The sequence below is a fragment of the Lethenteron reissneri genome, chromosome 6 (genome assembly GCF_015708825.2).
Source record: "Lethenteron reissneri isolate LAM-NWPU_2019-01 chromosome 6, ASM1570882v1, whole genome shotgun sequence".
NCBI lineage: Eukaryota > Metazoa > Chordata > Hyperoartia > Petromyzontiformes > Petromyzontidae > Lethenteron > Lethenteron reissneri.
The window spans coordinates 10435047-10448131 of record NC_083784.1 but is presented as its reverse complement, the minus strand read 5'-3'; the positions used below and the strand labels follow the sequence as shown (position 1 = coordinate 10448131).

At 47.5% G+C, this 13085-nt stretch overlaps 1 protein-coding gene across 6 annotated transcripts in view; it reads right to left on the bottom strand.

Annotated features, from left to right (window-relative positions):
• LOC133354982 (clathrin coat assembly protein AP180-like) overlaps nucleotides 1-13085 on the bottom strand; it is a 142253-nt gene that overhangs the window by 71766 nt on the left and 57402 nt on the right. For 5 of the 6 annotated variants that reach the window (XM_061572231.1, XM_061572240.1, XM_061572248.1 and 2 more), the window contains 6 exons: nucleotides 10163-10245; nucleotides 7429-7456; nucleotides 6984-7087; nucleotides 3171-3265; nucleotides 2868-2885; nucleotides 284-535 (listed from right to left, as the gene is read on the bottom strand). In XM_061572231.1, the coding sequence (XP_061428215.1) occupies nucleotides 284-535; nucleotides 2868-2885; nucleotides 3171-3265; nucleotides 6984-7087; nucleotides 7429-7456; nucleotides 10163-10245 (580 nt within the window). Of the gene's footprint in view, nucleotides 1-283; nucleotides 536-2867; nucleotides 2886-3170; nucleotides 3266-6983; nucleotides 7088-7428; nucleotides 7457-7966; nucleotides 7976-10162; nucleotides 10246-13085 lie in introns of all 6 variants that reach the window. The other variant, XM_061572221.1, reaches the window with a different exon arrangement.

Genomic DNA, 13085 nt, shown 5'->3' with positions numbered 1-13085 from the left:
TCATCATGTAGAAATTATAGCAGCCAAATACTCTGAAATGCACGTTGATCCTAACTGTGGAGAGAAAAACCAGAGGACCCGGAGAAAAATCCACACGCCTACGGGGAAAACATCCAAACACACAATAGGCATCACTGGGTTGGGATCGAACCCACGACCTCCTATATACCAGGCGAGGTAGTTAACATCTCCTAGCCACCTTGGCGATTAAATGCAAGCACGCCCCGAGCCACCCAGCCAAACACAGATGGGGTTCTCTCGAATCGACGCAAGTTGGACTGACCTCCGAAGAGGTCCACGTCCGAGGGCTGCACACTGGAAGGAGCGACGGCGCCGCCGCCGCCGCTCGGAGGCGAAGCGGCAGCCGCGCCCCCCGCCGCCGAGGCCTCAGCTGGAGGAGAGGAGGCCTCACCCTCGCTTACGGGGGGGACACCCACGGGTGGTTGCGCGGCGGCGGAGGTGGTGGCCGTGAGGGTGGGGGTCGGGGTGCGGGACGGGTGGGGGCTAGGAGGAGCTGCTGGAGCGGACAGCATGTCTAGGAAAGACCGAGGAGGAGGTTAGACCAAGAAACTGATTTTTTTTTTAAGGGATGAGAGTTGAATGAAAAAAGTTAACCCGAGCTCACAATGGGGATGTGATGTTTATATACAGAATGCACACGCTGTGGAAGTTGTATATTTTAAATGTGTGTACACGCGTCATTACACGTTTTGCCGTGTGTGTCAATCGACACTCTAGATACCATTTCAAAAAGGGATGTTCCATCTCCAGGTGTTACAGATGACATATGAATAAATTATGAATAACAATAATAATACAAACACCTCTGATGTTATTCCAAGCACTGCCTTCCCTCGCTACCGCCCAGCATTGTTTTCTAGGTAACGGGCGCTGGCTCACTCTCACCGATGTTAAACCTAGAGTCTGAAATACTCACCGTTGATCTCAATGTGCAGTGAGCAGTCACTCCCAATTTCTCCTGCTAGCCTGATAGATCCTCCCCCCCCTACTGCTCTCCACACCTCAAAAACCAACGTTACTCACGCTGCTCGCAATATTGGCTAAAAACCTTACGGAAACCCAGATATTTGTTTCAACCTATAACATGCACAGTCGTTTCTTAGCGCTCAAAGACAAACACGAATTCGGAGGTGCGAGGAACCGCATGCAAGTCAGCCAGGCAGTGAGCAAGCACCAACATTACCCAAGCTCTGCAGTCCTCAAGATGTTAAGATTGTCAGCCAATTAATGAGTGTTCATATATGTGAGGAAACCTGGAGTTAACCTGGAGAAAGCCCAAGCGAGAGCAAGAAGTCTAACACTCCAACCTGGTGCTTCACAACTGGCGTTCTGCTGCGGCAAAGTCCCCAGCAGGCGTGTCGCCACGTTGGTCGGAATCCCAGAAAAGAGCCTCGCTGCCAATGCCAAGCGTTCAGTGGCCGGCCCACCTTCCCCCTTACTATTGGTCGCGCATGCGCAGGGGTCAGGCGAAAAAAGTGCAGCTCTGCAAGTTCCCGCTTCCGCCACTGTCGGCAGAAGGGCCTCCACTAGGAGGCATCTCTGAAGAGCTCCCTCTAGTGGAGGGCATCTGCCTACTCTTCCATGTCTTGGAAGGGGTGGGAGTACCCACACTTTACGACCTGTCGATGCACTGTGGTGTGCACACGTCTGTTGGGTGGACAGGAGGTGGTACGCAGGATACTTTGATGGACTCCCGTCATTTGAACTGCCGCACTGGGAGACGGAATGGAACTGGCGACCATAGTCCAGCATGCTAAACCATTACATCATGGCAGCATCCCTAATACTAATAAGTAAATAAATCATGAAGATTGAGAAAACGCAAAAGTGTGCTGTGCAGTAAATTTTTTAGACCTAACTGCTCTGAATCACACAAATGGAAGAGATGGAGATTAGGCCATACCTACTGCACCACCTCCTGATCAGCCAAGGTAAGGCACCTCTATTGCCCACAGGAAGAGTTTTAAAGTTATGTCATCCACAAACCTTCGCGGATTACAGGAGTGCGTCAGTGTGAATAATGTATACTTCATCACGGCACTAAAATGTCCTGAGTTTCAAACAACCGCATAAAACAAAATCTACTGAATTCATGAATGTCACCATCCACACCTCACAATTAACTAAACCAGCTGTCCAGGACAGGTCAGTTTATAAAAACGCACAACTCGTCGCCGAGGTTATCACAGCGCACTCCCAGTCCACATCGCAGCAGGAGGCGGACCAAAAGTGGACTTGGTGGGTGGGGGCATGAGGGGAGGAGGACACAGATCCGCATTTACACGACAGGTAAAAGGAGCCATCGGCAAGATGTAAATATTGCCAACGGCGCCGAAGGCAAATTCTCAATAAGGCACCGTGGGAAGTTGCAATCGCTGTCAATAGAGGGGGGGCACTATGGAGTAAAGTCAACTTAGTTGATGTTCCTGCGGTTCATGATTAGATTGCGGTTGACGCTTCAATGGGAAGATGAGACGCACGAAATGCAGACGTCTCATATCCGGTTGCTTCACAGCAAGCTTTTGGCTAGTCAGAGCAAAGACGGTCACTGCATCGCGTACTTTCAGATGCGCTTCTGCGGCCGTCTGGATCACTCTTCCTTCCGATATTAGGAAGCCACTGTAGCTATGCAATTTTACATAATCTAGTTTTAAAACTAATTTCTTTAGAACTGGTTTTTGTGTTAAGTTTATTGTCCTTCCCCCACACCTCTGATTATCACGATTGGCTACGTACGGTCCGAAAAAAGTTAAACGTACATACATACATGTGCGCGCATTGGAAGGCCTGTGCTTGTAAGGGAAGGGTATTTAGCATGCGTAAGAGAAATACAGCGTACAGCTTACCTCCGCCAAGTAGATCAGCTTATTCCAGGAAAGTGCAAGGTGAAGGATAAAGTGGTGAAAAAAGAAGGGCAAATGAGTTTGATTTCAGCAGTTAGAGTAAAAACAACCACAAAAAGGGACTGGCCAGGCCAGGCTGAACACGAGTCGTGTGTGAAAAAAATTAAAACTATCCTGTCTGCCATACCATGGATAAGATGACCGTAGGTAAGAGGCAAACTGATCTTACCCACAAATAAATGTGTTTATCCAAGAAGGAGGGGGGAAAGGGGGTGGAGCGACCCCCCCCCCCTGACGGGTACTCACCCGCCCAGCTGCCCATGGAGGGAGACGCGGGCTGGACGAGCGGCTCTGCTGCTGACAGGAAGTCCGTCTGTAGACCCAAGAGGTCATTCGATGCACTGCAAAAATGTTTTTAGTTACATGATCAATAACAGGGCCGGGCGGGGTAGCATGTTCTCCACTTGTTGCGGAGGTCTATGGTAAAATGGTGCAGGTCGCACCCTGGTTTAAACTGCGGGCAAATTAAACCGTTAAATATGCACAGTCTGCTTTGCAGTGGACATGAAGGATCCTGTGACGCAATCCGAAACGGGGAGGCCATTGGGTGTGCTGGCATCAGTCCAAGTTTACCATATTCCTAAAACGACCCACAAATTATTCATTTGGAATTATACAAATAAACATCGCTGCCTACTGGCGGACTATATCCATCTGTGAAACAATGCCTCGATGATTGCCCTGACCTATGTACAAAGCTCAAATACCAAATGTATTAAAGTATTATACTTATCAATAGCTGCACGATCAACATTTCAGCATTTTTCATCTCCAGTAATACCCCGGTTTACGTCGGGGGATGCCTTTGTAGTGACATAAGAAGGGAGGGGCTGCTGGGGGCTCTGGGACCCTGGGTGGGCCAGGCGCTTAAGCCTCTTGGCACCAGGCGGTGGGTTCTCAGGCGGGTCAGACGCTTAAGCCTCTTGGCTTCAGGCGTTGAGTTCCCAGGCTCTTAATCCCCTTGGCGCCGCCAAGTGGGGGGGGGGGGGGGGGGGCTGTATGTGCTCTGTGGGATATCTGGGGCCGCACACGGCCCCACCCCTCGTTGGACCAGGCATAAAAGTGGAGCTCCCTGGACGATCAGGGCCAGTCGTAGCTCAAGACCCAAGACCCAAGACCAGCCATCGTCAGGACCCGGGGACGCTGCGAGAGCCAGTGGTGGGACTCTGGAACTCCCGACGCTACGACCCTGTGAGGGCGAGTTCCAGAGCGTAGCTAGAGTAGAGTATCTAGGCTGTGTACCTAGGCTGTGTACCTAGGCTGTGACAGAGTATCAGGACTGTTGGAGTGTAGTGTGTTGGAGTGTTGAATCGTAATAAAGAAGTTACATCTACAAGTGTCTCCGGAACCCGTTACACCTTCATTAAAGGCGCGACGACGATTATAGAAACGACGTCAATCAAAGCGATTTTTACACGGCAGCTAAAGACAAAGGAGGTTGTATGGTGACGCTGTGCATTAATGCGTGCATCTTCATCCTAGATGTACCCACAACGTTACATTATATTACTAAAATATTGTAAATCAACACTAGTGTACGACAGTAAACTTTAACACAAATTATACAGGGCACAAAAAGATCAGTACACTATAAAAAAATCAACAATATACCGTACGTAAAAAATCTATTGTACTCTCCAGTACAGTATTTCTTTACGTGCGACGCAAAATAGTTCATGTACATGGTAGGTGGGATGAAGGCTGAGAGATGACGGATAACGAGAAAGGACCGACGATGCTGCCAGCGACGTGTGTGTGTGTGCGTGGAGTCAAAGCGACGCAAATCTGGTAGCGGTGTTAATAATAAAGTGAGGGCGTGTTCGAGAAGTAAATCGCAGTACGACGGGACATGTGTAGAGTCATTTATACCGTTCACATCATGCCCAGATGAGTTTCCGGGAGTCCAATCACATGTAATGTCGACATTCATCAAGTGGCCCCGTTAGCTCAAATAATCACGACTGTTTGTTATGGTCCATGCAGGCCCCACTCGCAGCAGTCGCATGTACGTACGTATGTATTTATGTTGAACTTCTTCCGTACCATACGTAGCCAACTGCGATCATCTGAAGTGCATACATTTTTCAAGTTAAGTTGATTTTTTATTTTACCAGGCAAGGCCAACTGAGCGAATACAAGCAGTCCCGAGTTAGGTTCCTGAGAACGATGCGTAACCCGAATTTTTCGTATGTCAAAAACTGAATAATTTTGCCCCAAAATAAAGATAAATCCCATAGCTGGAAATAGTTGTGCTTCCACCACCGTTTTCTCTCAGTACTGTATCGCGCTGTCATCCATTTTCTATCGCTACCTGCATTGTTTTGCACTACCTGCGAGTCTTTCACGTCAATCGAAAATCTCCCCGAACACGACCCATAAATTAAACTAATGGAATGTATACTACTGTGTGTACGTGAAGTCTAGGCTAGGCCTAGGCCTATACTTCACGTACACACACACAGAAGGACACAAGTGGAGTAGGCTCGTCTACACACACACAAAGAAAAATATCCCCCGTGTAGCCTTCACAGACTGTTGGGGCAAGTGCTGTTAGCAAGCACCTATGAAAGCTGAAACGGCATAAGAGGGGGTGGGTGGCCAGCACCACGCCCGGCCGCCTTTGTAACCCCAGTGCTGATATTTTACACATTGCACCAGGCACTCATTTGAGTCCGAGTCGACCTAGGGGAGGCCCAGGACCGTTTCAAATAATTGTCACCGGTGTTTGCCATGAGCAGGAACCGAACCAGAGTCTCCGAGTTCATAGCGCAGCAAGCTAACCGCTACGCCACCACTCCGCACACTCACACATAGCAGATACAGTATGTAACTGACGACAAACTTAAAATTAAGAAAACTAGCAATAGATACATGGGAAATAAAAGATAGTTTTAAGCATAGGAAACAAACAATTATGTAATGCTACAAAAGGAAAAGTATTAAGTAACACTAACAACACTTTTTATTTACCTTAATCCCAGTGAAGCTCGGGCTCGGTGATGGCAGCGTTTTGGTGGAGCGAGGCGTAAGGCAGGTCGACTTACGCCTCGCTTCGCAGTATTTGTCCGCAACCTCACTGCACTATCTGCTCTTACGTAACTAAACTTAAACATTTCCGCAAACAGTATTGAATTTTTTATAACATTATTCATGGGAGCATTTCCATAAAGTCGGATTTCCGTAAGTCTGGCCCTTCTATAACCCGGGGAATGCCTGTAGCTCTTTTTCAGAAGCGACCTGCCCACAAATGATAGCCAAATTAAGTGCCTTATGAATTTATAGCAGCCAAATACACGTTTCTAAAATGTGGAGAGAAAAACCAGAGGACCCGGAGGAAAATACACACGACCACTGGGAGCAAGACATGCAAACTCCAAATATACAGCAGGCATCAAGGTTGGAATCGAACTCAAACTCTTGTATACCAGGCAAGGTAGTTAACATCTCCTAGCCACCACGGTGCATAGGTCGTGCACTGAAGTAGGAGCTGCCCAGTACGCGATGCTTCCACGTGCAGGCAGCAGTGGTATGAGCCGGCTGCCCACTTGTGCGGGTGCGAATACGCGTTCACCCCATTCATCCATGGTTCACATCCCTCGGCAAACTGGTGACCTTCAACAAACTTTTACTCTTCAGACTCAATTGTGCATGCCTGGATTTTAACTTAATACTTTGCTCGTTTACCCAGAAAACCCTCCACCGAGTCTAAGAATCGATTCCTGCCATGTTTCCACAGTAGGAGGCAATGTCGCCATGTTTAAACCAAACAGTCATTTGCAGAAAAACTTCCAGCATCAGGATATTTGGCCAATATCAGCTACAATGTCTTTTGTTTAGGTATGGAAGGAAACTGGAGACTCTGGGAAGAAACACCATGCAGAGCAGGGGATGAACATACACACTCTACGCAGTAAAAGGCACCCACCACAATTGGGAATTGAACCCAGGTTCTTCTGCCCCGTGAGGGGGGCAAGCGTTAGCAATGTGCCACCCTGCCGCCCGAATCGTCGTCCGAGCACGCCGAGTTACCCGGGTGTCGCCGCGTGTGCGCAAACGCACCTGGTCACTTGTGGTGCACTGCTCGCCAAGAAGACATCTCCCCCTGCGGTCGTATCGATGCTCTGGGCAGGGGTGCTCACCGGAGAAGATGATGTAGTTGGAGCCTATCGTGAAAGAATTATTCAAAAAACAACCTTAGTTTATTTTTTTTTAAACCACGGTTGACGTGATCAATTCTAAAGGCTCCGAATGTCAAGGGGCTATCAGCAGAAAACAGCAGCATCGAAAGATGTGATGGAGATGAATTAAAAACGCATCTCTCGACTTGAGCAAGGGTTATTAAAGGGTTCAGAAAAAACAAACAACGGGAGGAAATTCCCAAGTGGAGCCGTGCGAGGGCAGAGAGAAGTGCTGTGGCCTGCAATGTTGGTGGCTGAACAGTGTGGACAAAGGACGGTATTTAAGCAACATATTATATAATGTTTAACGAATTTATGTCACTCACCGCGGCGCCTGTGCCCCCACTGGCCACCCTGGAGTGAATAACAAGAGAGCGGTCCTCAGCACACAGCCATTACACGTCAACAGATTAAAAATGGGCTACGCACACTTGAGAGATGAGCAACCACAACAGCACAGTGGGACATGCGCTACGGGGCAACTATCGAGGCCAGCGTGATTGAAGTGAAGGCCTGGCTACGGTGAACAAAAATGCTTTCAATGGTGGCAGCCCGAGTCGAATTCGGCACCGACCTTGATGGAGACACCATCCGTACCGTCAACATTTAGTGGAATAAATCAAGACTAAGTACAGATGCAAGCTGCCCTCGTGTGCTGTATAGCCAGTAATACGACAGGATGCTTCTGGTGATAGTGTGCAGAAGTGGCGGTGATTTATAAGCAATGCAAATTAGCTTAACCACGATCCAAACAGTTCCTTGTGAAATGTATTGCTGCAGACTGGTCACATTTGAATGACAGCTCCAGCCGTGCATCATGTCCCACAGACAATATGAATGCATCGTTATAGTGCTGTGGCTTACCCTTCAATGCTGTAATCCCACCAATGGCCATAAGCAGCACAAATTACACACAAACACGGACACATAAGGTTGGTAGGCTGCATTTTGACTGGTAATTAGATAACTAAAGAGCCTTCAACTGCCTTAAGTGAACACTACCATCAGGCCATACACATTTACTTCAAAGTGAGTTATGAGACTACAGGATCACATCTTCTTGGTTCTTTCGGTAAAGTCATGTAGAAGGGAAATAATAAAATAATAAAAATAAAACATAATACAATACAATTCTCACGACGTTTCGGCCACAATGCAAGCAGCCGTCCTCAGGTGAAGAACAGGTCTGTCGGAAAGACAGCGTCTGAATGAACACCACCATGCTTGGCAGCGTATATTTAAGCTGGATTAGAGGAGGAGGGCGCCTTGACAAATGAATTTGCATATCAACAGATGAATTTAGCATATTTATGGCAAAATGCTGATATGTGATTAGTCGCTACTTGTGGTATGTGTAGGAGGTGGTGGGGGGGTCTCAAAGTCATATTATGCTCGTGTATTATGTAGGATTAGCAGTAATAAAGGGAAGGAATTTTAATAGTAAGGAGCTGCAGCAGCCAAACCACTGCTAATCCTACTTCCTCCCTTTATTACTGCTAATCCTACGTAATACACGAGCATAATGACTTTGAGACCCCCCCCCCACCTCCTACACATTCCACAAGTAGTGACTAATCCCATATCTGCATTTTCCATAAATATGCTAAATCCCTCTGTTGATATGCAAATTCCTTTGTCAAGGCACCCTCCTCCTCTAACCCAGCTTAAATATACGCTGCCAAGCTTGGTGGTGTTCATTCAGATGCTGTCTTTCCAACAGACCTGTTCTTCACCTGAGGGCGGCTGCTTGCGTTGTGGCCGAAACATCGTGAGAATTGTATTTTATTATGTTTTATTTTTATTATTTTATTATTTCCCTTCGACGTGACTTTACCAAAAGAACCAAGAAGATGAATACCTACAGTCACGAAAGCTTTAAATAGAAATTTTACAGGATCACAGTCAATCAGACAGGAAACGGCCACGTGGGTATAGTCTGTGTATTACCAGTATTCGTAAATGGTAAGACACACATCATGGGAGTTTCATATCTACAAGTAGGTTACAAGTATAAAATTCCTGGCCCACAAACACTACACAGAGCTATTTCTTCACCGTATTTTCACAACCCCTTGCGTGAATTGCACGACTACCCCAGTACATAAAGTGCTCTACATCCTCAATATTTCGCAGTTTCTTTCTGACGTGCAGGATGAATATTCAGGGCCCACTCTACGAGCGAATCAATTTTTTACTTTGCCAGGTAAGGCCCACTGAGCTATAGATCTCTTTTTCAGAAGCGACCTGGCTACAAATGATCGCTCAACGAAGTAGCTGAACACGTGGAAACTTATAGCACCCAAATACTCCAAACACATTTCGATTCTAAATTGAGGGAAAAACCGGAGAATCAGGAAAAAAAACCCACGTGACCCCGAGGAGAGAAACAGGTAAATCCAAATATATAACAAGGGTTAGGGTCGGGATCGAACCCACGACCTCCTGTAAACCAGGCAAGGTATTTAACATCTCGCCACAGCGGCACCCCCCCTTCCCACCTCACCTCATATGTGAGCAAGGGATAATCCACGAGTCCACAATCAGCGATCGCTGACAATCCTGCACGTGCGTGTTACACGCCACAACACTAATTATACATTGTAACCGCCGAGTTGGTCTATACCAAAATGAAGTGGAATTACTCTAACGAATGGTTTGCACATTCGCAAACAGGCTGAGATACTCAACTCATTATACTTTCGCAACTTATTCTGGACCACATTGACTTGAGAAACACGACCTCGAGTGACCCGGCCTAATCTGACAGTCACTGCATTATCGCGCGGCACTTTTGGATGCGTTTCTGCAGTCGTCTGGAACTCTTCCTTCCGATATTAGGAAGCCACTGGAGCTATGCACTTTTAAATCTAGATTGAAAACTCATTTCTTTAGAACTGCTCATTTGTGTTTAGTTTGTTGTCCTTCCCCCGCACCTCCGATTAGCACGGTTGGCTACGTGCGGTGCGAAAGAAGTTAAAAATGCATACATACATCATCAAGACGCGTTTGTCAAGGTGTGCACAGCGTGCGACGTTAGAAACACACAGGCGGTTTTCCTACCTGCCTGTGGATCCCTCCTTCCCTTTCTTAGCCTCCTGGATGGCGACGTGTTGCTCCATGGCTTCTAGGAGAGAGCTGGGCGCCTAAGCACACACACACAGACCGTGGGCACGTCCCAACCACACGAGCACAGGCAACAACACAAGCATGGAGAGCTCAAGTCAAGGCTGTTGCCCTGTGCGGTCACAATGTCTGTAATGGAGTCAAACGACAAGTAGAGTTGATACATCGTGTAGAGATGGAGCCATCCCCTGTCTGTTACAAAAGCACCCGCAGGCAACGAAGCAAAAGGAAACGGAGCAAGTGTCACGTGGACAGTCTGTGTGCGCATTGCGTTTTAGCGTCTTCCCTTCCACACATGGCTTTATCGTGATTCTAGCAAATACGGACAACTCTAAAAATAATCAATTTAACTATTAAAACGGAAATCGATTATTGTATCTGACCTCTCAGCAGTAAAATCCACACGAGAATAAAAAAGTGTAGAGAAGCTTCCCCCCTCCACCCCCATCACACTGTGCCTCTTGTCGTATTTATATAGTGCACAGTCCGAACTTCCAGAGACACTGCAAAGATCACGGGGTGACGCTCATCAGCCGCCTCGCAAACAGCAGCAGCAGCCATTAGCCACAGCATCGAGATGGTGCTCCTCTGGGCCACTTAGGCGAATGTTAGCTCTCTGCGTCATCAGCATTAATCAGCTCTCGTCTATCCCTTCCTTTGCTAAATGGAGGCCTCCCCGTGCCATCACCCCCCCCCCCCAGCTCCGCAAATCCCACAGAGCATCTCGCTCCTGCACACGAGGCGAGGTCACCTCTCCATTGCTGTGCTGGTCGTCCACTTAAGGGCAGTGTTTTCTTTCTTTGGCTGCCAATTCTGTCACTGCCCTCATGCATTGACCATTACTCCCTTCCTTCGGCCACCTGTTTCCACCCAAGCCATAGGTTTTTCTTGGCAATCAAAACATTGATCGAGGTGTATTTGTTTCACGATGCATATGCTCACACCTCCATGTAATTCCAAGCTTGTGCATCTCCGTGCTTCTTTGTAAACTTCTATACTTTTGAGGCATAAGCAATAAGGAAATAACACGTATTACCCAGGAATAAAAATCGTGTTACATAGTGTAATCAAATTCACCGCTTGAGGATCAGGGTTCAATCTTCAGTGGACGTCTTGCATTCAACCCCAGTGCCATGTTCATGATAAAAAAAACTAGGACCTCAACATTCTCAGCTCTCAGCTCCATATATCCGTCTGAGAATATTGTAAAATTTGCCAAACTTATGATAATTAACATCCATTTATTGATTTATTTTTGGCTAAATAATTATTGTCTGATTTGCTCTAAAATCGCACAGCTCCAAAAGGAGAACTGGTGACGCAGCTGGGTGTGGTGGAGAGCACCTTTGGATCCTCTGGTTTGGAAGCAGGAGTTTGCACATTGTGTTGAGATCACGAGCATAAGACAGGGCACTGCAGCACCTATGTCGGAGGTAGTACAGCAAGTAGTTTTCTGATCTGTATGGAGTTTGCATTCCGCCCCCCCCCACCTTGTACACCTGAGTTGTATCGATGCAATCTTTGAATCTCTCTAAAACGCAATGAAAATGCTTATAAGCTTGAGCCAATTATCCAAGTGTAGTGACATAAGAAGGGAGGGGCTGCTGAGGGCTCTGGGTTCCCAGGTGGGTCCAGACGCTTAAGCCTCTGGGCGCCAGGCGCTGGGTTCCCAGGGGGTCCAGACGCTTAAGCCTCTGGGCGCCAGGCGTTGGGTTCCCAGGCGCTTAAGCCTTTTTGGCGCCGCCAACGGGGGGGGGGGGGGGGCTGTGTGTGCTCTGTGGGATGTCTGGTGGCGCACACGGCCCCACCCCTCGTTGGGCCAGGCATAAAAGGAGAGCTCCCTGGACGATCGGGGCCCAGTTGTAACTCAAGACCCAAGACCCACGACCAGCCATCTGAAGACCCTGGGATGCTGTGAGAGCCAGCGCTGGGACTCTGAAACTCCCGACTCTACGACCTTGTGAGGGCGGGTTCCAGAGTGTAGCCAGAGTAGAGTATCTAGGCTGTGTACCTAGGCTGTGTACCTAGGCTGTGACAGAGTATCAGGACTGTTGGAGTGTTGTGTTGTAATAAAGAAGTTACCTCTACAAGTGTCTCCGGAACCCGTTACACAAGCAGGCAAGACACATTTGTAAAAAAATTTAAACTCAGTGAGGCTCTCCTGGGTAAAAAAAAGTGTCTTTGTAATCACTGCATTTATCACATATGTAACAATAAAGTGTTTTTTTCTTACAAGCTCAGTGCAACGGCCCATAAGCAGAGCTGCCGTTCTGAGAGCTGCAGACTGAATTGTCGGTGCGCGCCTGTGTGCGCGCCTGTGTGCGCGCATACATGCACACGCGTGTATCCATACGGGGAGTAGTCGCGTGATCCCAGAAGCAGATTATGTTTTCTCCCCAAGCTATTTATATCCCCCAATGGCAAGTGGTATCTAGACCCGACTTGAGTATTCCCTACGTTCAAGTCAAAGCGTCTCCCCTGGTCAAATGATAAATAGGGTTATAGTAATTTCCATTGGTAGCCTTCAAACAGATATAAAAAATTCTACGTTATCATGGCAGGAGTAACATAGGGCAAAATCTCCCTCAAAGTTACACAAAACCTGTTTAAGTATGTAGGGCAGTATAGGCAATAAAATAAATCAATTGGTCCATTGTAGCACAAAATTCTCCCTCTTTATGTAAATGAGGTATTCATCAGGCCAAAAGCTGCGTGCAGGCTGGATGCAAAAGCACGAGTGTCACCATTAGATCGGTCCTCTCGTCATGGCTTACATGCCACATGACATCACCATACTGCATGTAAAAAAACAGAGTATTTTTTTTAGACACCAATTCGAAAGTATAAAAACTGTGAGCAT